The sequence below is a fragment of the Natator depressus genome, chromosome 6 (genome assembly GCF_965152275.1).
Source record: "Natator depressus isolate rNatDep1 chromosome 6, rNatDep2.hap1, whole genome shotgun sequence".
Lineage (NCBI taxonomy): Eukaryota > Metazoa > Chordata > Testudines > Cheloniidae > Natator > Natator depressus.
In genome coordinates, this window is record NC_134239.1 from 31870180 (window position 1) to 31897783 (window position 27604).

General features: G+C 40.7%; 1 protein-coding gene across 2 annotated transcripts in view; it reads right to left on the reverse strand.

The window, feature by feature from the left end:
• Positions 1–250: 250 nt before the first annotated feature.
• The window catches only part of INSC (INSC spindle orientation adaptor protein), a 201199-nt gene continuing 173845 nt past the window's right edge, over positions 251–27604 (reverse strand). For both annotated transcript variants that reach the window (XM_074956925.1, XM_074956926.1), the window contains 4 exons: positions 9969–10035; positions 4547–4702; positions 3704–3780; positions 251–483 (listed from right to left, as the gene is read on the reverse strand). In XM_074956925.1, coding sequence (XP_074813026.1) covers positions 355–483; positions 3704–3780; positions 4547–4702; positions 9969–10035 — 429 coding nt within the window. In that variant the 3' untranslated portion in view covers positions 251–354. The remainder of the gene's footprint in view (positions 484–3703; positions 3781–4546; positions 4703–9968; positions 10036–27604) is intronic.

A 27604-nucleotide genomic window follows, 5' to 3' on the forward strand; every position in this document is an offset into this window, starting at 1 on the left:
GTGATAAAATGTCATAACATTTAAAATCAAGGGATGAAATTCTCCCTAGTTATCATGCTGCAATCTCATCACACCAGTGTAATCAAGAAGAAAATCTGGCCCCAAATCTAACATGACAATAGTTATAATCATAATTTTCTGATTTGTTGACATGTCCTTAAGTATTGCAGAAAAACGGGGGGGGGGGGTGGATTACTTGCTCAAACCACTGATACAAGATTGCTTTTTCTGTTTCTTTTTCTCTACATACCAGACCTTAGTTTTAAAATAAATTAATCATAAAAATAATAATTGTTAGAACTACATCATTCTGCATGTGTTATTTCAATTGCTTTGGAGGCTATATTTAGTCATTTATACAAAGCTCTCTTCCATATTTGTGCACAGCAAAAAGGAATCCACAAGTCTAGGCTTTACCAACTGCTGGAAATCTGAATCCTCAAGGCCATCAGGACTCATAACTGCTAGTCTTCGTAAGGCTGCCTGTCAGAAACAATGACAGTACAATTAAGGATTAGTAAATTCTTCACTTTGAGTCCATAACATATAGTGCTCACCGATAATGGTCAATACTTGAAACTGACCCCTGTGCACAGGGCCAGCATAGGACCTATGTACTAGACTGAATTGTCCACTCATCCAGTTAAATCTCCCTCTCAGTTTGATTATGAAGCTGTTCTTTTGAATGCATTGACTGAATGCATGACCTTAATGCATGACCTGTTGCGACACCTTTGGCAAGTCATTTCACTTTCTGTACCTTTGTTTCCCCTCCCTATTGACATCCAGTAGCCCACTGGGCATCAATCATTTTATGAAATATACGTATAGATATTTAAGGAGTTGTGAGACTGTACTGAATATTATATTCTTAAGGCTGGTAACCAGGAGTTGACATGTCTCAGACAGGTTCCTTTCAAGCAGGAAACAACAGACACTCCCGCTGCCAGGAGCCCTTTTAAATTGCTTGGCCCCGGGGCAGCTGCCCCTTTTGTCTCTCTCTCCCCCCCCCGCATATCAGTGGCCCTGCCGGTACATTGCTCAATGTTGGCTGTGTACTGGCCCGTACCAGCGGCCACTTTCTTACCGGTATGCCGTACTGGCCCATACCAGCTTACTTTCACCTCTGATTGTACGTCTCATGCTGGATGCCTGTTTGCATAGCAAGCCAAATGCTCATCAAGAGATTGTGAAATCTTCAAGAGAGGAAACTTACAGGATGAAATAAATAGCATGAGGGGATCCTCTTTACGAGTAAATACAGTGGATTACTGTGATATATCGGGGTGCTCAGAAGTACACCCTGGATCCTTGACTCAGAAGTAAGCTAACAGCATGTTTGTCTTATGAATGGAGGGTCACAGCCAATTTGGCCGTAAGACACAAAGGACTTTGGGTGAGATTTCTCTACATGAGAAAAGAGTACCTACTTAATTAAGTCTAGGTTTTAGAATGCATGTTATGGTTTTGTTTTATATGTAACTATTTGTTTCCAATACTTGTACTTGCTGTCACTTGACTCTCTGTCCTTAGTTAATAAACTTCTACTTGTTTTCACTATAACCATATCTAAATTATGTGTGTTAAGTGGACTGGCAAACTGAGGCAATCTGTGACTACTGTGAATATCCAGTGGACCAGGGGCAGGGCACTCCAGAGAGACACTCAGCAGGCTCAGGGGTTGGAGTGTGCCTATCACCAACAGACAGAGTGGCCAGTGGAACTGGGGAGCTGACCCCCAGCAGGCATAGACAAGGCTTCATCACACTACAGTCAGGTGATAGAAAGGTGCCTCACAACCCTGGGTACCCCAGGAAGTTTGACAAAGCCTTGTTGAAGAACCAGCCCTTGCATTTAGATGTGAACATGGCCTAGTTGGAACTCAGTCTGCTCTTGTCCTCTAAGGCATTCCATAGTCATGTTTATCTCACTGAAGGTGCCCTGCCCCCATGCGCAAGAGTCTTATTCTGCACTTTGACAGTACACATTCTGGCTTCATATTTACTGAAGAAGAGAGCTGACGGTATTGAACCCTGTCCATTCAATATGTAAATACTCTCTATCAGGATTCATTCTGATCTACCTTAGAGGAATGAATGAAGCTAATATAGTGCTGGCATTTCCTTCTCCTAACAGGTCCTGTAAGCAGCACTTTACGGAATCAATGGCAGTGAGGAGGTCCAGTAATATCTATTACACACAAAAACTATATTAAAGAAAAGTTAAAGTTGCCAAGTAAGCACTCAAAAGGGGTCTTGTAGAAAAAAACAGTATACGATCATGTAATTAAAAACCATATCATAATGCCTACACACAAGGGCGCTGTTTAAGATTGTACATGCAACTTTAAATTTTGGCATTTCCTAACTTTTAAGTACTTGACTTTGCAACCTTAAATGTTCTTTACACATACTTTTTGTGTGTGATTTTCTGGGTTTTTAAAAAAGCAAACTGAAAATACAGAAATTCCATCATGTGGAATCATACCGGCCCCTAGAGGCATCATTAGCAGAGTTCAATCCTTTAGATCCACTGCCCAGACTTCTGGCACTTGGCTAATAAAGTAACTGATAGCAGTAGCAAGTTGTCATCCTTTACTTATACAAGCCACTAGTGGGGGACGAGACACACTTTATGGATTTCATGGATATCTGTCAACAGCAGAGGGAAGTTCAGACTCAGGAATCTTGGGTTCGATTCCTGGTGATGGAAAGGAATGTACTCTAGTTCATACAGAGCCTTCTACTTCTGTTCCTCACAAGCCTGACCCAGTGTGTCCACATCCTCTCCAGCCTGCCCCCGTGCCAGTCCTGTCTCTCCACCCACTGGGAATTGTCATCCTAGTTCCAGTCTCTTTGCCCAATCAGTACAAATTTTCCACTCCTTCAGGCTCCTCTCAAATGGTTAAGCTTTGGCTAAGTTATAAGCACCTGAAAACAGGTCTTATGACGGAAAGTGTCAGGCAACCTTTACTATAGGCTTTGCTACCAGCTCCACTTATGATGGAGGTTTGAACTCTATCCAAAGGAAGTCAGAGCCAGGAGACAGGATTGTGTTTGCACCATGTCCTATTCCAATGCCTGACTGTGAGTGATCTAGGAAACTGGAGGAGGTTAGAAGCCATTGGAGGAGTTTTAAAATACAGTGAGAATCAACCAACTCCCAGTGTGAAATTAAATAGGTCATGACTGTAACGTCACTGAGGATGAAGAGGACACAAACCTACTAGCCAAATCTTCCAGGTCTTCTCATTCCCAGGGACAGTAAGTCTATCCATTGAGCTCCTCTGGCCAGAGAGGAGCCCCCTTCCTCACCCTTCTGGTCCCAGCCATGAACTGACCTGTGCAAGCCCTACGATTCCTTTTATTTGAGCCTGCTAGCCTCTGATTGACTGCTTCAGTGCAGCCTTTCTAGACAGCCCTAGAGGACCCACCTTCATTTTTCCTTTCCTGGGGCAGGGTGTGTAGGAGTGCAGGGCCTCGAGCAGAGGGCCTTGAAGGGACTGGTACACCCCATCACTGTGTGCCAATCTTGATTTTAATGGGAATTAAGGTACTCAGCACTGGGCCCAAGATAGGAAGGGATGAGTCTGACATGTAATTTACAACAAACTTGTGTTACTTACACACACTGAAATCTCACTGAAACTAATAGGATTTCTGCATTTTTCAGGAGAGATAAGGGATGGCTTACGTGCACCTACCAGACAAGCCACTAGAACAGAATCACTGTTATTTCTTTCAGTGGGTGATCTGCAGAGTTCTATAAGGCGAGGAATACCTAAAACAGTAAAAAAGAATGAAGATAAACAAGGTTTGTTGCTATCTAAAACTTGCCATTTTGACACCAAAAATCAGCCTGGTGGATTCCTTTGTTTTATCTGTCTCATTTAATACAATTGTGAATGAATACAACTGCTATACAAGAGGTATAGAAGGAACTCTGCACACATGCATTAGAACGAGCTAAAATTGCCAGTTAGATAACGGCAAAGCATAAACAAATACATTGTTTTTACCCTCTACTGCTCTTTTACAATGAATAGAGCTGATCTAAAAAAAAAAAATCCTTCCTGTCCATCATCCCCCAACTCCCCAAAACAGACATGTTTTTTCCTCAATTTTTCAATCGGAGAGAGAGTCCCTACTGTCTCTCTTTGCTGGAGGATCCTACTAGTCACACATGTATGAGGTTTTAAGTTGAGGAGAGAGTAGATTCTGCATCTTCAAGTGTCACAGCAACAGCTAGTCACTGTAAAAGCTCTGTAACCCCATCCCCTCCATCTCTAGCTATGTGTGGGAGGAAGCTGCACCTCAGTTTCCACTGAAAAATTAGCCATAGATTCATTTAGCACATTCTCCACATCCACTGTCAGGACAGACTGTGCAGGAAACCTCGTGGTCTGTAGAGCGCAACCATTAACAAGTGATATCAGAGAGCCTCTCTCCTTGCTAAACCAGCAAAAGCCTCTGCTGCCCTAGTCTCAGCCGGAATTCATTCTCTCCATATTTTACTGTCTGCCACTAGGTTAGCATTAAATTCTTACAGCTGAGTTTTATGGCTGCATGTGCCACTTCAGGATCTCGGCTGAGCCGTGCCAGAGTAACGGCAGATTTCTGCTGAACTCGCTCACAAGCAGTGACTTCTGCTGAATTCCCAGAAGATGATCTCTCAAAGAGCATTTCCATTAAAAGCTGAACACCTACAAAGAAGTTGCTGTTAGTATCTCTCCCAGAAAACAAAAACTTCCATACAAGAAAGTAGTTTAAAAGCGAAACAAGCTTTGCTGCACAACCGCAACATATGATTTTGCTGTTCAGAATATAGGCACAATCTGCATCTGCGCAAAAACATATGTCACCTACAGAAAGCTAGAAAACGTATAGAACCAGCAAATTCATTCACATTTCCCCCTCTTCTCTCCAGATTGTTCTAGATCAGACTGACATCTGGATTTTAGACTGACCTATCACATCCGGCTCAAAATCCATGGCAGTGCTTTTAATTCTTTGTTACATTCAACTTCTAATTCGAGATCAACCTATATGCAGCTACCTGAAGTATATTAGCAGATCTTACATGTATGTAATTTTCCTTTCCAGCTCATGTGTTTTAAAACACCTTTTTAATGTTTCAATTTAATCATGGCTAATAGACTGAATTCTCAATTCAAATACATTTGTATGTCTCCCATGGACTTCAGTGACACTTACAGACATGGAATGGAAGGAAGATATTCATCTCATGTTTTAGACTCTTTTGGTCTTGTTGCAGTCTCAGTAAAGTTTTATGCTTCAGTTTATTCATCCAAAAACTCCAAGATATGTGCCTTGGTCTCCAATTGTTATAAAATGACATTATAACTACTGTAATATTCACGGTTATTTTAAATTTCCACTCGGCAAATCTATTTTGGTGGGCTAGTGTCAAGCTAAAAGCCTCTATGAAGTTATTAGCTTACCTGTTGACTGATAAGCTCAAAGCCTTTGTAAAATTACTAGCCAAGTACCTTTACTTTGCCAGTTTGATGTTATGTGCATAGGGCCCCGTGCTTATGGTTCAGCAACATTAGTTTGTTAGGCTTCTGTGAAGGCTCAGGATTTTGTGAAGTTATTGGTCAGCACATCTAATCTGCTGGTCTGTGATCATGGCTAGTTTTGGCAGGATTCAATTTAAATTGATAGATATCAGGAAACGTCAATTTCAGCTGACTGAAATGGACTAAAAAAATAATCCCTCTGTGACAGTCAAAGGGAGTGCAACCTCCCCCGTGCACCATGAGCCTGCAGAGATTGGGTGTCAGTAACCCTGTGGCAGTGCAGGCAGTCCTCAGCAGCCCTGCTCTCACAGCTCCATTCTTTCACCAGCTGGGAGCGCCGGGGGATCTCTGCTCTGCCAGGACAAGTCTTCCCCGCACCTTGTGCCTGCAGGGATCAGATGTCAGCACACAGGGCAAGGTTGTCACTTTAAGGCATTACCCAATTTTGCAGGCTTTGGGCTGCACATTGTTCCCTGTTACACTGTGATTGCTGCAGGATCATGCTATATTCTGTTAGTAGGGAGGCGTGCACACATCACCGTGTCCATGTAGCTCTGTTGGCTAGTGCAGAGGGAGCAGGTACATAGCCTTATCCATGCACAACCCCAATAGACATTTCATACCACCAGCCAAGCTAGACTCCTCAGTCCTGGTGCTTTGGGGGAGATGGACTCTTCACAGAAGTGCAAGGGAAGGGAAAATTATTTGTGTACTCTTCCTCTATGTACCTTGTATAATGTGTACCCTGATACTACACTGATGGCCACCCTGTAAATATCTGTAACAATAATACAATCAAAACAGCAATGAAACAGCTACTGTACTCAATTAGATGTTTTGATGACCCATCAGCTCCCTGGACACATACACACAGTAAGAGAAAAAAAGATTCCTTGCAGCCCTTAGACTTCTCATGAGCTAGATTACAGGGGAGCACCCACTGGCTCACATAGTTATCTATAACAAAAACATAAAATATCACACTGCCAGTATATCTAGAGCAAAACACGCTAAGTATAAGTTTTAAAAGGTATCATGATACCTGTAAGACAGGACATAATGATTAAGAGATGAGAGCAACAGCAAGATTATTAAAAATTATATCATTCACAAAACCTACCCTTTCAGTACCAAAACAGCAGAGAGGGGTAGATAGATAAACGATAGATAGATAACCAGAGAAATACTACGTCAAAAACATTTAAAAAGGGATATGAAGCCCCTTTTCCATTCCAATTAAATACTATTATAACTGAACTCCCATTAGTTTAATAGAGCCAGGATTTTACTCAGAATGTCAATAATCTGTATACTTCTGTCTATGTATTTATTGTTACCTACATCTATTATTCAATATTATGGATATATATTTTTGTTAGAACATTTACATAACTAACAAAAATATTAATTGCTTCCAAAAGAATCAGAGCTAGAAACCAAAGTTGAGAAGAGAGCCCATCCAAGATCTTCCAATTCCAAAGACTCTTCTCTCATCAGTATCTCTGGTTTCTAACCAACTGCTACCATATTATACAGACATAGGAAACTATTATGCACAAGTTGGATCTCACCCGTTTTCACAAGCCTAGAGGCAGCTGCCTTGGTCTTAGCTTCCAACAAGAGGGAAATATGCAGACTTTACTGTACCACTAACACACTTTGGTTAAGTAAGTCTACGTTTTACATGGACATGTGCCAGAACTAAACTGATCACTTACTTGCATCTTCTCACTGGCTAAGAGGGAAGGCTAGATGGCACAGTGTTCTAATGCATTAACATTTTAACACCCTGGTCTGGGTCCAAATACGGTTTACTCATCACAAATGAAGTGAACATGTGTGGTCTCGCCTTAGATTATAGTGGATGTCCATGCACATCCACAAACTGCCTCACAATTTATTGAAACCGGCAGTGTCAATTCAGCAAGGACCTGATCCTGCAAGATGCTAGGTGCCCCCCACTCCCACTGGGCTTGATTCTCCTCTGTCACGCATTTGGCATTGGTGTAACTCCATTGACTTCCATAAAGTTCCTCCTGATTTATACCAATCTGAGTGAGAAGAGAATCAGACCTATTGTTTTCAGTGGCAGTGGACAGTGCGCATCACTTCTCAGAAGGACTCAGCACCTTGTAGGATTTGATTCTACGAGGAGTAGACTGAAATAGTGGGTGTGTATTTAGTAACGATGAAGCTGTAATAACAAACTGTTTAGAGGATGCCTAATTGAAAATGCACGAACTTACACACAGCATGACCCTAATATATAGTGTAATCAATACACAAGAAAACCTTGTTGTAAGGCAGCTTTACTTCACACTCACTCTCTCACACACACACACACCTGACACAAACACACAAAAGTAAGGAAATGAAAACCTAAGCCTCCTATGTGTCCATGGACCCTATGGAATCCAGGTTAGTTTGTGCCAATCCTCCATCAGTCAGGTCTGTGTGCACAACACTTTCAGCTATAACGTGAGAAAACTAAAAATTACCCTAAATCTAATTATATTAGCCTTTTTTGCAACTGCAACACGTTTTTGACTCATTCAATTTGTGCTCCACCAACAACCCCAGATCCTTTTCAACAGTAGTACTGCCTAGCCTATTCCCCCATTTTGTAATTGGGCATTTGATTTTTCCTTCTTAACGGAAGCACTTTATTGAATTTCTTCTTGTTAAATTCAGACCAGTTCTCAAGGTTGTTTTGAATTCTAATCCTGTCTTCCAACGTATTTGCAACCACTCCCAGCTTGGTGTCTTCTACAAATTTTATAAGCATATTATCCATTCCATTATCCAAGTCATTAATGAAAATATTGACTAGTACTGGACCCAAGAATGACCCCTGTTGCACCCCATTAGATATCTCTCCCAGTTTGACAGCAAACCATTAACTACTTTTGAGTAGTCTTTCCACCAGTTGTGCATCCATCTTACAGTAATTAGACCACATTTCCTTAGTTTGCTTGTGAGAGAATGTCATGTGGGACTGTCAAAAGCCTTACTAAAAATCCAAAAATATCAAGTCTACTGCTTCCAACCTATCTCTAGGCCAGTAAATCTGTCATAGAAGGAAATTAAGTTGGTGTGGAATGATTTGTCCTTGACAAAGCTACGCTGGTTATTCCTTATAACGTTATAATCCTCTAGGTGCACACAACTCAATTGTTTAATAAGTTGTTCCAGTATCTTTCCAAATATTAAAGTTAGGCAGACTGGTCTAATTCCTTGGGTCCTCTTTGTTCCTCTTTTTAAAGGCAGGCCCTATTTTTGCCTCTCAGCCATCCTCCATGACTTCTCAAAAAAAGATGCTAATAATCCTGAGACTGCTTCAGCTAGTTCTTTAAGTATTCCGACTACTTCATTTCATCAGGGCCTGCTGACTTGAATGTATCCAAATACATTTATACAAATAGTCTTTAACCCGTTCTTGCCTCATTTTGACTTACGTTCCTTCCCCGTTTTTCTTAACATTAATTCCACTGGAGTATCTAGTAACAATTAACCTTTTTAGTGGAGACTGAGGCAAAACAGGCATTAAACACCCCAATCTTTTTGATATCACTTAGTAACTTTCCTTCCCCACTAGGAAGTATACCTACCACTATTGGTTACATTTTCTTCCCATGGGACCTTACCTACCATTTCTCTGAGTTTGTTAGTCTGCTTTTATTTTTGAAATCCATTGTCCTGATTCTGCTGCGCTTTCCTTAGAATAATGAAACCTATCATTTCATGACGACTTTCACCCAAACTGCCTTCCACCTTCAGATCTGCAACCAATTCCTCCCTGTTGGTCAGAATCAAATCTAAAATGTACATTTCCCAAATAATGAAGTTTTGCCAAAAATAATCGTTAAAGGGCTATGGGAAAGCATTGCTGCTGCTGCTTGTACATTTTGGAGCAGTAATGTCTTGTTATGGCATTGTACAGTTTGAATGAAATGATGCAAAATGCAGGATGCTAATGTGCAAAGTTTAATACATAGATGATGTAATCTGATGTATGAGAATCACAGATCTTCTCAAACATCTTAAGTCTTAATTTACAGAAACAAATGTTACTATCAAAATGCTTCAGATTGCCTCAACATACAGCTGTGGGTAATGACGTGAACTATAAATATTAAATCAGCAGGATGGCTATATATTTGAAGTCTTCTAAATCATGTTGTAGAATGGCAGCATATTTCAATTACACGGCCATTCCGAGACCTCACTTTGTATCCCTCATCAACCTGTATTGGCCAGCAGATGCAGATTCCACTAAGAATTATAGCAAACAACAGGCTTCATTTGCATTGGATCGCAGCCGTAGATCATGTTGCCCTGTGATTAACACAGGTCACCTCTCAAGCTCTCTCCTTTTCTCATGTACATTCTATACATACAAATACAGCATTAACTCAGCTTAAATACATACCATTTCCTTGAATTATTTCTGAAGCACACTGGTCCAGCACAGACATGTTTGCTAATATTGTCACAACCTGCATTAATGAGAGAGGAGAACATAAAATATAATGTTACAATTCAGAAATGATAAATATACTCAATAAGATAGTATAACAACCAGAATAGAGTAGAATAAAAAACTATCCTTGTGGGCTGACATTTTATTATCACTTCTCCATACTCTGAGGTTGCTTCAACTTACACTCAGCTGTTAATAACATTCAAGAGTAGCTGGAGTGTAGTGGCACTCCAATTATGTCTCCTTTCCCCCAGCCATGCCGCCAACATGTACTGGGGGTTGCCAGATGGAAGTTGTGGATCGTTGGTGGTAAGATTTGCATGCTTTATGGAAGCCCCTTTATGCTGCTAAATCATCATAAAGAGGCTGAAGGGCTACAAACAATTGGGCCTCTAGCAGTGTTCATTTGGGTACAAATCCTGAATTCCATACTCAAATTCAGACAAAACTCCCATTGAGTAACTACTGAGAACTTCAGTGTATATCCAAGCAATACTACTACTTAGAAGTCAGTTTTAATCTTCAAAGCATGATAGAAACACTGATTAATCCTCTGAACCCCCTTGGGAGGTTGGTATTTTGGGCCCTGATTCTGGAAAGCATACCTATTCAAGGACAACACATAAGTAGGATTTAAGCATGTATTTAAGTCAATGGAATTTTGCACATGCTCAAGTGTTGTCCTGAACAGAGATGGACTTAAACACCTGCTTAAATGTTTTCCTGAATTGGTGCCATAGTCGCATTTTGCAGCTGAGGAAACAAATGAAGGATCTGATTGGCAGAGCTGCTGAGCAACTACAATAAGAGTTGTGGGTCTTCAGCGCTTCTTAATCAAGTATTCACACCCTACACATTATTACTATAATCTTTATGCAAAATATGCCTCGGGAAGCATCATTTAAAAACTGGTAACACTGATTAATATTCTTCTGTAAAGTATGTACAAAATGTATATTAAGAGTTCTGAACATAAACTGAAATTATGACTACAATGCGTTTACCAGACAAGTCTGGGGACTGAGTAAACCAGTTTCTCAAAGACAAAGGAAAAGCTTACGCCTCTTTCCAGGTGTCAACGTTGATTAGCTTCACCTGTCAAGTGGCCATTCTTTGGCAAGGAAGAGGGGCAGGAACAGAGAGATCTGCATTTTAGCAATCAACAACATGGAACCTGTTTTGCCACAAGACTCCATGTCTCCATCCTCACAGCTGGAATGAACTTTATCTAGGGTAACCCTCAGAAAATGCCTTTCAAAGGGTGACTAGACTATAAAACTGAGGGGCAAAAACACCCCAAGCTATCACTCCCTCTCTTTCACCTAAGAACACAAAGGAAGCAGCCCTTTGACTTTGCATGGGGATTCTGATCTGAGAGTTTGGGGTCAATGTTGGTGGGAACATGTGGTAAGGATTTTTTACCTTGAGCCAAATCTAACTTTTTTAAGTTTTAGCTACTAGAAAGCGTTTTATCCTTATTTCTCTTGTAATCACTTCTGACTTTAATGCCTTAGACTTGCACATCCTTAAAATCTCTTTGTAGTTAAATACATTTTTTTAATCAAAACTAATCTCATGTTGTAGTTAAACTGAACTGTTACGGTAACTCCAGTTAAAGTAGCAAACTGTTGAATGTTGACTGTTTACAGGGACAACAGACCTCTAATATCTGAACTACCCTGGAGAGGATTTACAGTGCAGAATACATGTTTGGGGGAAATTAGAGAACAGGGAGTGCATTGGGTCACCCTGCAAGTAGCAACCAAGGCTGGTGGAAGCCAGAGTGTGACTGGAGTGTTGCTGACAGACTGCTGGGGTCAGAACTACTGGACCAGGGCTTTGGCCATACACACACACACACACTCATGTGTGACCTGCATCCTGTTTGTGAGAGGCCCAGGTTGGGAGCTACAACAGCAAAGCATTGTGAAGCAGCCATGGTTTCAGGGCAGGTGCTGACAACCCTCACTGGTATGGATTGCACCCTGAAATGTGACAGAAATTAGGGACCTGACTGGCAGAGCTGCTAAGCAATCACAATAGGAGTTGTGGGTCTTCAGTGCTTCTCAAAATCAGGTCCAAAGCAACTTCTCTTTGGCCATACAATGACTTATCGATAGAAATTGGATTAGAACTCAGAAACAGCTAACTCCTAATCCCATACTCAATCAACTATTCTATACTGGTTTTGATGATGCAGCGTTTCAGGGTCACATGCAAAGATATTGTTATTTAACATTCACATAACTCCCTGCATAGCTTGCTGCATGCAAAGAATCACACATGTTGTTGACATTACTGTGTAAAGGGATTGTGAATAACCATTATTATATGTAAATTCCAAAACAAAACAAATAAATAATTGTACTAAAAGGATTTTTTGTTGTCTTTTTTCCTTATTCTAACTTGATGCTGTTGATCTGCTTGAGGAATAATGGACTGAAGGAGGACAGATTTGGCTAACAGCTTTTAGTTGTAGGATTTGTGTTCGCAAACAAACAAACTTCCTTGACAGATGTAAGCAAGCATGCGAACAAATTACCATTAATGTTGATCTCACTCTGCCATTATAGTAACAAAGGTGACTAATTTTTGGTGCTCTGACATAAAGGTCTTCCACTTTCCAAGGCAGTGTTACAGTGTTATCTCTCTGAATAAATTCACTTACTTAGGATGCAAATGAGCTGATGAATCTCTAAAGAGTGACAGGTAGAAAAATGGAAACTCAATATATGTCTAGGTATTTATTCCATGTTAATTATTAACAGAGTTTCAAGCAGCGTGTATATATTTTTTCATTCTAAATTATATCCTGTTAATGAAAATTACTTCCTCTATGCAGAGTCAGTACCCCATGTGGCTCTCTAAGTGATAGATGAAGTCAATTAACCACAATTTGAATACATGCCAATTATTTCACGGCTTCAAGTTATTTTATCTAATAAGTATTTTTATATATAAAAATGTGTTGTGTATCTTTCTATACAAGAAATTATTTGAGTGAGGGGTGTATTTGGGCTCGATCAAGACAGCTCTGCTTTACTTGATTATACAGGACTGCATATTTTTGAGAGATATTTGTGCACTGGACAAAAAGGGTTAAATTACCCCTGTGCAGAGGGTTATGCAGAGGCTTATGCATCACTCAGGCCCAACTAAAGCCTTATTTGAAGACCTTAAGTCGGTGTTAAAGGCACTTAAGCTTTAGAGTAAAGACCAAACTATGAATCTTCAACTCAACTGTTATTTCCATCTTAACATACAGACATGAATCCAGAAGCCCACCAAAGGTCCAGACAGATGTCTGACCGCCTTTGAAAGGAAAGGCCTTTGAAAAATACTAGGTATTATACTAAATTAATTTATAACCAATAAAAAGAATGCCCCAACCCTTTATCATGAAAGTTTTCCAGAAAAAGAAAAGCTGGAACTATCTGGGACATGCGTTAAGCATGAAGCCAGAGCACCTAGCATGGCAGGCATGCCACTGGGCAGCTGTAAGAATCATAGAATCATAGAATATCAGGGTTGGAAGGGACCTCAGGAGGTCATCTAGTCCAACCCCTGCTCAAAGCAGGACCAATCCCCAATCAAATCATCCCAGCCAAGGCTTTGTGAACATGACAAAGAGACCAGCTGAAAAAAATCTCTTCATTAAACGCTAGCCAGAGAGAGAAAACTTACAGGACTTATCATAGAGGACATGGTGCAGGATAGATGGATGGTGGTGCTTTGTTTATGCTCTAAGCACCATCTGACAGCATGAGAAGAATTCAGATTATTTCACTCGAAGTGAGCAGAATTTTTCAGTGGAAAAATGAGTCATACCTTTTTGTAATGTAAACTACATACACAAGCAACACAGAATACAGGTTAACTGGGAGAAGATACTACTCTAAGTGTTTGTACTTATTCTTAAAAATCATACACTTATTGGGATGACCAGTTTAGTACAAGTAAAACTCCTCTCTCTCATATCAAGATTCATACAATGGAGACACGCTGTAATGCAGGCCAAAGTCCAAGGACAATGTAAACACTAAAAATGGACTCTCCAGGTGAAAACAAAATTCTATCTGTAGATGCAGCCTAATTATCATTTTGAGGAAAATGCTCCTCTTTTTCATAGACTCATAGAAATGTAGGCTGGAAGGGACCTCAAGTAGTCATCCAGTCCAGACCCCTGCACTGAGATGGGACCAAGTCAACCCTGACAAATCCAACCTTTTCTTAAAAGCCTCCAATGATTGGGATTCCACAGTCTCCCTGGGAAGCATACTGCAGAGTTTAGCTACTCTTATAGTTAGAAAGTTTTTCCTAATATCAAACCTAAATCTCCTTTGCTGCAAATTTGAAATTTGTCTGGATCCTTTAGCAACCAATGAATTCTGTGTCATAGGACAGTACAAGATTAGGATATCTATGAAAATGGAACACAGACCACATTCTCACTATCTGCCAATGCTCGAGATCTATAGGACCATTGGGAAAGTCACAGCTCAAGCCAATCAGGATTGCCAGTACTGCAGTGTAATTCCTAGACATAATATCTCTAGGAAAGCTGTCAATAAACATAGCAACCTCAACCATAAGGTGTGGGGGAAGGGTACTGGCCACAAAATACAGTCTTTGTTCATTGGCCTTAGAATACTCCCATGTCTAGAGGAAGTCACATTTCTCTGAACCTTTTTTGGATTCTCTTGATAGGAAGGACTGAGTCACTCAGAGAATCAAAGAATTGATAATGGAATAGCTATACCATTTCACCTCAGAGTCACCAGTTAAAATCCAGTGCAGTGCTGTTGTGACTGGAAATTGTTACTACCCAATGGCTATCCAGTGATATCTATGTTGAGTTCATGAAAAGGCAGCTGCATCAACAAAACCTCTACCACAATTGATAGCAATGACACCCTTATTAGCATTCTCTGCAAAGCGGCCATGAATGTTCAGGAAAGAAAACCACGTCAACTCCTAGTTGTGGGCCTTCCAGATTAAGGCTGGGGCATACTGGTGGAGCAGAGTGCAAGAGCTTGCATTATCACTCCCCATTAAGTCGTTCTTTGGTGACTAAAGATGTACACTCAAGTCCTCAGACAAATCTACACTCATTTCCAGACCAAAGTAACTGGGTTGTGTTTTGCATAAACTTCAGGTAATAGCACCCACGACTCTTGTCTTCCCCACCCCTTACTATAGATACAAGTTAAATTTTTAGTGATGGGCGCAACACATACATGCAAAAACATATTCACAGTTATTGCTGCAGCAGCTGAAATGTTATCTGAATTTTTAATAGATCACCAAGCGTACACTTGGCATAGTATGGATTTTAGAGCAAAACTAAAAAGAACAGGAAAAAAAAGACCAATACTCTCTCTCATTGACTGAGGAACCATTATTCTGTATCAAATTCTCTCACCATTGGGAACACTAACTCATCTTCCATAGAGTAGCGGGGGGGATGAATTATTTATATACTTCCTGGATCAGCAGCAGTGTTTGGATATCTGAAAAGTATCTCAAGGATTTCAAATGGAATTTATCTTTGCTCAGAATTTTTGTGTTTTTTTAGCATATCACCATTAGAGCAGTGGAGGGCTGCTACCAAGAACAACCATCTAGCTCCCAGTGAAGCTCTACCCAGTATAAACAGGTATCTGACATTCTTCTCTAAGCCTTTACAATTGCACTACATTGCCCACAAAGTACTAGCCACAACAATAAATCATAGAATGGGGAAGGAATTTAAGACAGGTCTTTTACAATGATAATTCCTATTCCCTATGCGCTCTAAATTAAGCTGGGGAGTGGGAAGTGGCACCCAGACAGCAAAATCAGGTAAAGGGAAAGATGGTTTACAGCCACATCTCCACTGGGCCCAAGACCTGCTCCTCAGTTCCTAAACTTCAGCCAGCTTCACACTTCATCAATTCCTTAGACGTATTCGAGTATCCAAACGCTAGGGTTCTCATTACCATTGTACTTACACATGATGCAAATCATATTTGTTTCTTTCTTATCAGTAGTTGGTATTTTAATGAGTAGCAGCAGTTACAGTACATGCTCAGATTTAGGGATGGGCAAAGTAGCTTGGATAAGATAAGAATCAAGCCAAACTAGAACTGAACCAACAACAAAAAAATGTCTGGAGGTTTGAAGCCAATGGGTTATCCTGCTTTGGGATTTTCAAACACATCTCTGAATTGCCTGGTTTGGGCTGGAAGCAGAAGCACTAAAATACCCTGAGAAAGGATATTTTCATACTGTAGCAACTCTACCTACACTAGGAATTTCTGAAAATTCCTAGAGACCCTCTTCTCAGGTGATTTCCAGCTTTTCAAATGGAACAGACTGGGATAAGCACAAGAAGAATCTGAATAAGCATCCCAGCTTCTGAAAGATTATCCAAACCTCTGAAGCTTTTTACATCTGTCTATCACTAATTTTGATTGGAAACTATTTCTGAAGGGCTCATAGTTCAGAAAGAAAATTGACTTTACGTGGCAACTTAGTATTTCAGGCCAAATTTGATTTAAATCAGTTGCACAATTTTTAAGTTCTAGAAGTAGAAAGAAAAGGAAAGAAAAAAAAGTAAGAGAAAGAGGTTTTGTGGTTTAAGATTCTTTTAGATGCTCCTATAAATCAAAAACAGCTTCATGTTTCAAAATGAAATTCGGAAGCAATTAGTCTACAAATTGAATAAAGACTTTTGCGTGCTTTTTTCCCTTAAAACCAATTTAAACAGTTAAAATCTTGAGGTAAGAACAGCAAGTAATCCACATGTGCTGTTAACTACTTTTCATATTGTATTGTTCTTTGCATTTATTAACAGTCTCTCTTTGGTCAAAAATTCAGTCTTTACACTGTCTCTTCTGATGTATTTCCCCCTTTTGCATTTGCTATGTATACCTCCGCTTCAACAGTTTATTTTAGCTCAAAATCACAGTGGCAGGCAACAGGAAGCTATGTGAGCCTCCACCCTGAGACATTGTCTCAAAATACTGATACAGTCATTAATTTTAGGGATCACTTAACAAGTACTTCACTCAGACATAATGGTGATGAGCACCCTAGAAATACAGATCAGACTGACAGATAAACTGATCAGCAAGTATTTGTACCACTACATGAAATCTGAGTTGTGTCACAGGCTGTCAACTACTGAATAAGATTCTCATTTAGTTTTAATACTATGGGGCTATGCCTTGATGCAGGGGGATCAAAATTTTACTTGTTATTGTGAAATTATAATGGTGTAGTCTATAGCACGATAATCATAGAATCGGTGAGATATAATGAACACAGAGCCCCACCATGACGCTTTTACAAAGACACTTTTCTTGAACAGAACTTTAAGCACTTCCCTTAAAAGTCCTGATCCAAAGCACCTAAGTACATGAATAGTCCCATTGACTCCAATGGAATTCCTCACATGCTTAAAAGTTATGTGAGTTAATGCTTTGCCAGACTGAGGCCTAAAAGCTAATTTTCAGTGATGCTGAGCACTCAGAACTCTGGGTGCTTAGCACCACTGAAAAAAAACAGGCTCTAAACAAATGTATTAGTGACTTAGGAGGTCTTCAGTGTATTTTAAAAACTCTATAGGAAGTCTCTTCTCTTTAAATCTTATATAGCTTAATAATAATAAATATATGTTTCATATCTTTACAAGTGTTGCCACATCACGTTAGTCTTATGATTTATAAAATTAACCTCTCAACATCTCACAGCACATATACAAAATCTAATAAAAGCCATCTAAATTGACAAGGACCTCACAGATATAAGAACCAGCTAGACAGCTATGTCACCTACGTTTTTTAGTTTTAATATTAATTGGCAGCATTTGTATCATTACATCTTACAGTAAACAAAAACTGCTTTCTGTACTGCAAAAAAGAGTTTTTAGCCCCCCCTCCCAAAAGAATAGTCTAACCAACCTCAACTTCTACTGAATTTGTAAAAGATTAACTCCCCCTTTTGTCTTTTTTTGGTCTGGTTGACACTGAAATATGGAATGATGTTAAATCATGTTTTCTTAGTGTCAGTGGTCCATTACAGAAATAAAACACTTCTGGGAAATCAATCTTCCGTAAAGAAAAAATTGATTGAAATTTGAGGAAACTATTAAGTTAATTAAGGGTCTTTAAATAAATTTTCATCAGATATGTTGAATGGAGAAGCATCATCTTGAAGAAATTATATTGCAAGGAGACATATAGCCACAATGGACTATGATAATGTGTCTTGTTTTAAATAACAAATGTTGATTTATGAGCATGTTTAACCAATAGTGAACAAAGGTATCAAACTGTATTTGCGTTATAGCTAGGACTAGATGAAAAATTCATTTACAGGCTAAAAAGGTAATGCAAAGTGAATGTCCTCATTGTAAACCCAAAGTGTGTCAAAAGGACTAAATGGCCAGAAGGTTTATTCACTGTTTGGGAAAACTCAGTCCCGAATGGAGACTAAAGGCTACCTAGCGGAGATGATGTGTGGGACAGGCGGGGTCAGGTGCCTGCTTGGCTTGTACTAAGCATGCTCATACAGACTGAGCATGCTCAGTAACATCTGCTGAAGCCGCTGCCCTCTCTCTGTCCCCCCACTATTGGCAGTTACTGGTCAGTTCTGCTGCCTAGAAATTATCAGAAACAGTGAAGATGCTAGCAAGGGAAAGATGAAGAAATAGAGGGAGAGTGAACAGGCATTAGAGGGCAATAGAGGTACATTTTGGGACCCAGTGGAATAAAGGATATCCTCCCAGTTGTGCCCTGCTCTTCAATGATCAGTATCCTAGTTTTATGAGTCCTGCCCTGTAGAGGTGAAAGTCATGATCTTTGTTGTTACTAAGGTCACTGTGTTTCATAAACTTTTACTGATACTGCTGATATATGGAGAAAAATTCAAACTCAAAATGAAAATGACCAAATCATTAAACTGAGTGGCAAAGAAGATCAATATGGAACTGCTAATCTTCTTAGTTAATTACTCCTTTAAGGCTGATTCATCGCTAAGTAAAATTAATTTCTGCTATACATTATGAGTGTGAATATTGTATCACTTAAATGAATCAAATAAAGATAAGCCAGAGAGAGTTTGCAAAGTTCCAGACACCCGTCTCCAGGGATAAAGGCATGTCTGGCCACTTGCAAGAAGCAATATGGAGTTTTTAATTTATGTACGGAAATAAAGAAATCTAATAAACATCAAAGCAAAATCAACCTACCTGGAGGCAGCAAATGGAGAGCTTCCCCCCTCCCCCGCCCTGTCAAAGGCTGACAGCAGGTATTGCTTTTGAGGTATCAAACTTATGGAGCAAGACCTTTTAGACAATTAAGAGGTGCATCAAGAGGTCCTAAGAAACCTCTAAAAAAATAGGAGTGAATTTCCTCTGGTGCCTGGTACTATATGAAGGAAGAAGATTCAATAGTATATGAGCCAGCACAGAATGTTTGGTATTCAGGACACAACATAGGATGGGTTTCAGAGTAGCAGCCGTGTTAGTCTCTAACGTGCCACAAGTACTCCTTTTCTTTTAAACATAGGATGGGGATCCCTTTCCCTTCCAGACCTAAAAGAACAGAGAAGAAGCAGCACACAGCTGTGTGTATGACAGTCATTTGCTTTTTATCATCTTACTGGTTAGTAAAGGGCAGTGTCACAGCAGCAGGTGGAGACAGGAGATGTTGTAGCAGATGGTCTCAGGGAGATGCGAGAGGAATTCTTCTGGGAACCATAAGATTCAGCATGAGGGAATAAGACAAAATAAACACCTGACCTCTGGAGTAAAGGAGACACTGAATACTTCTATTTACTTATAGTTTTCCACAATCCATATTAATATTTTAAAGAAATAAATGACACAGGACTAGCCTATAACTAGGACTGGAAGACAGTGTACAGGTGTAGAAATCCCCCTTACTTGCCTACCTAGGCAACCTGGACTTTTCGTCTGACTGACTAGAAGTAAGCATGATGCATGCATGCTTACTTCCTCCCTGGAGAAGGTGGGCAGGGGAATGGAGTGCAGGCAGTGCCAAGCCTCTCAATTGCTGGCCAGAGTAGCTGAGTGAGTGGGAGTAGTAATTTATTGGTGTCTATACCAGCAGTAAATTACTACTCTGCTGGGAGCAAGAAAGTCACAGGAGTGGAATTGTGACTCAGAGAGGGACTAGGGAATTTTCAGAGTTTATACAGCACCCATTGCCCACAGGAGTCCCTGAGGTCACCAGCTAGCCATATGTTGTGATATTTATTTACAGGGAAAAGGTGCCGTGAAATATCAAAACTCTGCAGCAGTTTGAGATCTATTATATTGTTTGAAATCTATTTTTATTGTTTCCTGCCAGACTGGAGAGAACCAGAAGGAAGAAGCACTCTTATGTATTTGTGACTGCATCATTTTAGGTCTTACAAATTTATAACTACTCTAAAACCCATAGCATATCTTTATCATTTCCAGTTTCTACAGTAGACAATTAGCTGCACTTTCTGCATCAGTTGGCAACGTGGCAGGCAAGGGCAGAGTCAGCATGGAGTAATAATAAATAAAAACTGGATATAAATATATATATATATATATATATAAATATAGTATAGATATATATATATATATAAATATAGTATAGATATAAATATAAAAAATATAGTATTTTCCATCCATAGATGCTATACACCAATGAGTAAATACTGTTTGCCCCACTTTACAGATGGTGAAAGAGAAGTACAGAGAAGTTAAATTATTTGCCCAAGGTGACATCAAATAGATAGCAGAGTCAGGAATAGATCCCAGGGCTGAAATTATGGCCCCAGTGAAGTCAATGGAAGTTTTACGATTGATTTCAACAGGGCCAGGATTTTGCCCCAGGTCCTCTGACTCTGTCTAGTGCCTTATACACTGGAACATGCTGCCTGTCTTGCATACTTCTAACTTCCAAGTACTGGATAATGACCATTTTGGCTGAGAAAGGACCCCTGAAGTTTAAGTCTCCATTGTTTTGACTCCACTGTGCTTGCCAAAGCTGATTTTCACACACAATTATATTCTTACATAACTATATTTTGACACTCCATGAAAAACTTATCCACCTCTTTTTCCAACGTTCAAACAACCTAATTTGGCATGGAAGTGCAGAGATGTGCAGGTGTATTAAAAAAAAAGGGGGGGGGGGAGGGTGGCTCCTGCAGGGAAATTATGGTCTCTTATAGAAAACTAATTAGGACACCAGTAATATAATGCATTGCTAGAGTTCCCCTGACTTGTGGCCTTGCTCTTATTTTTATATCTATTATTGGCACCCATTGCCTCTTGTTTAATTTCCTAAGTATTTTGTGGAATTTAATTACCATAACTTATCATCTTTTTCTTTGTTAATAGACACCAGAGATTACCTCACCACTCACTATGCAGCAAGGCATATGAATTCGTTTTCTTAATGTGAGTCCTGTCACTACTATAAGCGACAGTGTCATGCCAGAACATTTAGTGTATTATATTATCCAGTCACAGAGCATATTTGGACTACTCTGGGTAAAGGAACTTTCCACCCCAGATAGGCTGTGCGAAGTACTAAGTAGTAGTAGAAAATGGGACATCAAAAACCAAAAGTCATAAAAGCAAGAAAGTTCAGATCTATCTGTAATTTTTATGTAGACTCTCATATTAACAGAGAGTTTAAAAGATCTTCGGTACATAACTTTTACCACCCCAGTGTAGAAGGGTAGGGGCATACTACCCAGTACTTATGCACAGTGTATGACAGGATATTGGCATCCAGAGAGAATGTGGCTGATCATATGCTTAAACATAGACTTTCATATTGTCAGAAGGATTGATCATAAAAGGAACAGGAGGAAGCGATGGTCCGCTGCTTTTGATCATAAAAGGAACAGGAGGAAGCTATGGTCCGCTGGACTGAATACAGCCTGGGAGAGTTGGGAGACCTGATTTCTATTCCTTACTATGCTACTATCTGGCTGTGTGACACTGAGCAAGTGACTTAGCCCAAAATGTTAAAACATGGGTGTCTCAAGTAGGGCAGGAGGAGCTTTTCCCTCCTACCCCGGTCCTTCTCTAGCAGAGACACTGTACTAGCGGTTGTGATGCAGCAGGGCATCGGATCTTTTGTCCTGTCTCAGCCAGGACCCCAATAAGATACCACACCATCAGAGGCAGCAATGGCAGGGGGAGACCTATGTTTCTTGCCCCCACCTTTTCTCTGACAACATCACCAAAGCTTCAGGGTGGAGATCAAGTCTTCGCAGCCTCCCTTCCCCCCTACACCATTTTATCTTGTTCTCTCTCTCCACGATTTTTAACGCAGTCCTGTCAAACTAAGGTGGAAGGGAACCCGGTACAGAGTACAGTGCTTCACTGCCCAAATTCCTCCATCTCAAGTCCCCTGTTCTTAATAATTCTCAGGCAAACATATCCGGGGACCCAAGCTGGCTTCCAAGTACAAGGCCATCTGATCAGCAGCTTGAGAAAAAAAGCTGGTAAAGCCACCAATCTGATGATACTGAGCAGAACCTAGATGAGGAGTTCACAGGAAAGAATGAACCAGCTGATATTCAAGAAGCTCTGATTATAAAAAAGAATTTCTGATGCAGTAATAAAGGGTGGGATTTTCAAGGGAGCCTAATGGAGTTAGGCACTCAACTCCTACTGGCTTTTATTGGGAGCTAGGCACTTAACTTTTAGACCCCTTTGAAAAACCTCATCCTAAAGGCCTGGGTCATAATGTAACATCTGCCTCTCCTCTACTTTTGACCCTAAAATTACTCGGGAGGGGGTTTTTCCCCTAAGGGCAACACAACAGGAAAGCTTAATAAATGGCCTGAGTGAGTAGAGGAGGCAGGAAAAAAAAATCTAGAAACTAGAGGAAGAGAGGCTATGATTTACTCAAAGCCTGTAACATCTCCAAGAAGCTGCAAAAATGGGAAAACATCAGGATTATGTGGAAAACAGGAGGAACAGCTAGCTAACTGTGGGTCTCCAGGACTGAGTCAAAGGCCCTCCCCCATCCCATATACATTTGGGGAACATGGCTTACTGAGGTATTAAACTTGGAATGCAAACATAACTGCTTTAAAATTGAGAGGTTCACTGCACATTAAGTCTTTGTACCCCTGGATAACGAAAGACCAAAAGCTGTTAGACTGCATTTCCACAACTTCACAGGTAAGGTGAGAATGCTAGCATCACTGAGGAGACAAGACAAGTGGGAATTCAGAAGGAACAGATTTCTTTTTTATTTTTCTCCCCAGGTACAGAATGAAAGGAGTCCCTGAGCCACAAAAGTTTCAATTACACCTTCCTGTATCTGACAGTGCTAAAGATTCATGAAGACAACATGATGCACACATTGCACAAACACAGCAGAGTACCAGTTTTCTCTGACAGGAGGAGCCTGAGGTCCCTGAACATGAAGAATCTTGATACTTACTAAACAGTCATTGGTATCTATATTAACACCAGTGCCAATTTTATAACGGTTCTTAATGAAAAGGTAGACGCTAATGCATACAAGCTCTCCTGGTCTTACTGGAGAGGTACAGTAGTTTTCTTTCTCCTTCTTAATGTAATGTTTTACCCCACTTCTAGTTTTGGGATAAGAGAAAGAGGGAATTTTGTTCTGAGTGGTGGGATGGATCAACTTCTGCATAGCTCCTGATTGGATACCTGTGAACCAGTTTGGGCCCCAGGAAGTGGTTTCTTCTTGGCATCCCCTGATAGTTGTGCAGAAATGCTGTTTTTTGATCTATGGAGCTTTCTTATGAGACAGGAAATAGAAATCCTTTTTTTCTTTCTTTCTTTTTTTTTTTTTTTTGGAGGAGTGGAAACCTGTTTTGCGCTTCAGAGACTCTTAATGCTTTAAAGCAGTGGTTCCCAAACCTGGGACGTTTGTTCAGCGAAAGCCCCTGGTGGGCCCGGCCAGTTTGTTTACCTGCCACGTCCACAGGTTCAGCCGATCACGGCTCCCACTGGCCACAGTTCGCTATGCCCGGCCCATGGGGGCTGCGGGAAGTGGCATGGGCCAAGGGACGTACTTTGCTGCAGCCCCCGCAGTTTTTCAGTTATTGCTAGAGGGAGGTTACTTCTCTAGACACTCTATCCTGTTCTTTACTAGAATTTATCCATGTAGCTTCTTGTCATTGGGGGTGATTTTAATGGCATAATGTTAACTTCATTGGATCGGTTTTATAGGTGGGGAGACTAAGGTACAGTGAGGTACATGACATGCCCAAGTTCACAAAGACTTAGTGATTGGCTCAAGACATAGGTCTGTGCACAGCTGGGAATATCATCCAGCGTTCCTGGCTCTCAGGGGTCAGACCATATGACTGGAGAATTGCTAATATAGTCTCTATTTTTAAGAAGGGGGGTGGGAAAGTGTTCCAGAAAACTACAGGCCTGTTAGCTTGACTTCAATTTTATGCAAGGTCTTGGAACAAAATTTTGAAAGCAAAAGTAGTTAATGACATAGAAGTAAATGGTAAGTGGGATAAAAAAATAACATGGCTTTACAAAAGGTAGATCATGCAAGACCAACGTGATCTGCTTTGAGAAGAGAACTGATTTTTTAGACAAAGGAAATGAAGTAGATCGAATATATCTGGATTTCAGTAAGGGATTTGATACAGGCACTTATTAGTTAAATTGGAGAAGAGGGGGATTAATATGAGAATTGAAAGCTGGAAAAGGAACCTGTTAACGGAGAAACTACAGTGGGTCATACTGAAAGGTGAATGGTTAGGCTGGAGAGGAGTTATTAGTGGAGTTCCTCTGGGATCAGTCTTGGGACCAATCTTATTTAACATATTTATTAACGAGCAGGGCCGGCTCTAGGTTTTTTGCAGCCCCAAGCGGAATGCCGCCGAAGCAACAAAAAAAAGGGGGGGGGGGGGGCCTGGAATGCCGCCCTTTGAAAAGTGCCACCCCAATCACATGCTTGGTTTGCTGGTGCCTAGCTCCGGCCCTGTTAATGAGCTTGGCACAGAAAGTGGGAGTCTGCTAATAAAATTTGCAGATGACACAAAATTGGGAGGTATTGCCAGTATGGAGGAGGACTGGAATATCATACAAGATGATCTGGACGACCTTGAAAACTGGAGTAATAAAAATGGGATGAAATTTAATAGTGCAAAGTGCAAGGTCATGCACTTAGAGACTAACAAGAATTTTTGCTATAAGCTAGTGACTCAACAGTTGGAAGCGACAAAGAAGGAGAAAGACCTGGGGGTATTGGTTCATCACAGGATGATTACAAGCTGCCAATGTGATGCAGCCATGAAAAAGGCTAATGCAGTTCTAGGATGTATCAGGCGAGGTACTTCCAGTGAAGACACGGAAGTGTTAGAACCATTATATAAGGCACTAGTGAGACCTCATTTGGAATACTGTGTGCTGTTTTGGTCTCCCATGTTTAAGCAAGATTAATTCAAACTGGAACAGGTACAAAGAAGGGCTACTAGGATGATCTGAGGAATGGAAAACCTACCTTCGGAGAGGAAATTCAAAGAGTTTGGCTTGTTTGGCCTAACCAAAAAAAGGCTGAGGGGAGATGCATTGCTCTCTATAAATACATCAGAGGGATAAATACCTCCGAGGGAGAGGAGTTATTTAAGGTAAGCGCTAATGTATACCCAAGAACAAATGGATATAAACTGGCCATCAACCAGTTTATATTCCCATCATCACAGCATCTGGGCATATGACAAATTAAAACCAAGCAACATATTCTATTAAACTGCCATAATAGAACAAACATCCCACTTACAACACTACTAATGTCACCAGTATAAGATAACCTCTTGTGTCAAACAAATGCCTATTCAGAAGCCATGGTTGAGCTCTTCCTTAAAGGCTGCATGTAGCAAGGGACAGCTGCCAATACAGTGTCACAGGGCCATTAGGTAGATGGGTCTTCCACTGATCCCCCTGAACCCATACAGATCCTTGGGGCTCTGTTGCCTGGGAAAGGGTGGGCACAAACACCATCCTCTCTAGCAGAGCAACTGGAATGAAAACTGTACCATGGGAACCTTCTGGAGATTTCCTCCGCTTTAGCCCTCCTGTTGTGGGTTGTCCTCAGAGGAATGGTGAACCAGCCTTAAATTCCCATTGCAAATTGAGCCATTCTGACAAAGGGAAGCTAGTAAGTTCTGAATATCCAAAAGGCAACATAAGTAGCAGTAATATAAAGCCTCCAGTCCTATAGTAATTAACACTGAAAGGATCATATTGCTAAAACTGCTTGGCCAGCATAAACATGCTTCTTTTAAAAAAAAAAAAAAAAGATAAGATCAACAGCAAATCAGGCTCATCCTAGGCACCAACCCAGAAACAGGTCCTAGCAGCATGATCTTCAGTTACACAACCTACTGCTACCTAGCAAATGGATAACGGTAAAACCCAGACACTTACTCCTTCCAGTCTATGTACCAGTACTCCTTCAGCATTGCTGCTTCGCACCCCTGCCCTTCTTGCAACTGCGAATGAGATAAATGGGTTGATGTGATCTAACCTCCTGCACATTTTCCAAGGGTCAGCCATTCAAAAGTTTCCTGTTACTTTAGTTAAGATGTCCTGTAATGGAAGTTAGCAAGTTGCAAGAGAATAGGAATGAGCTTATTGGCTAACACAATAATTGTAGGTTTCAAAGTAACACCCGTGTTAGTCTGTATTCGCAAAAAGAAAAGTAGTACTTGTGGCACCTTAGAGACTAACCAATTTATTTGAGCATAAGCTTTCGTGAGCTACAGCTCACTTCATCGGATGCATACTGTGGAAAATACAGAAGATTGTAATTTAAAATTTTTAACAGCTGCACTGCTACTATGAAGAAAATGGCCAGTCTGGCTCCCAAAGTCAATAGTGACTTTACCACTGAATTCAAAGGGAGCAGAATTGTGTCCACTGGAAGGAAGAGACAGAGGACAAAGAATCAGAGCGTATATGAAAGAAAGAGCGAGAGCACACAAATTACATATAGTAAATAATGGGCATACAGTAAGCCAAACACCACGGCCTAGATCCTCAGGGGCACCAGAGCAGTGCTTGGCATGACAGAGTAGGGAAGGGACATCTGTGGCTTTTTACATTTTACACCACCTTTCTACCACCATTCTCAATTCTTTCTGGTGATGGCAAAATGACCACAGGTGCAAGTCAGAGCAGCCTCAGTGATCACTTGTCTTACCCCAATGGATGATGTCTACTTTCCAGCAGCCAGGGTCACTGGAGAACACTGGGCTCCTGCTGTGCCCCTCCCATCCCAAGTACAATCTGGAACACTCCTACACTGGGTGGCAGAGGGCTGACTATGTCATCCCAATCCTGAGCTGCTGTCTTTAGCCAGGTGGAAGTCACCTTTGTGCTGCTGCAGTGGCATGAAGGAGACTGACTTAATAGGGGCTGAGGATCCAGCCCCATTGCTGTATCTAGATTGCCCACAAAAGGTAGACAGCTGATGAGGTTAGAGCCTCATCCTCTACCACACTGGCTAGCAGAGCCAACAGGCTCAAAACAGGATATAATTCTGCACTCTCTTTACATGAGTAATAGTGAGTGCATCCCT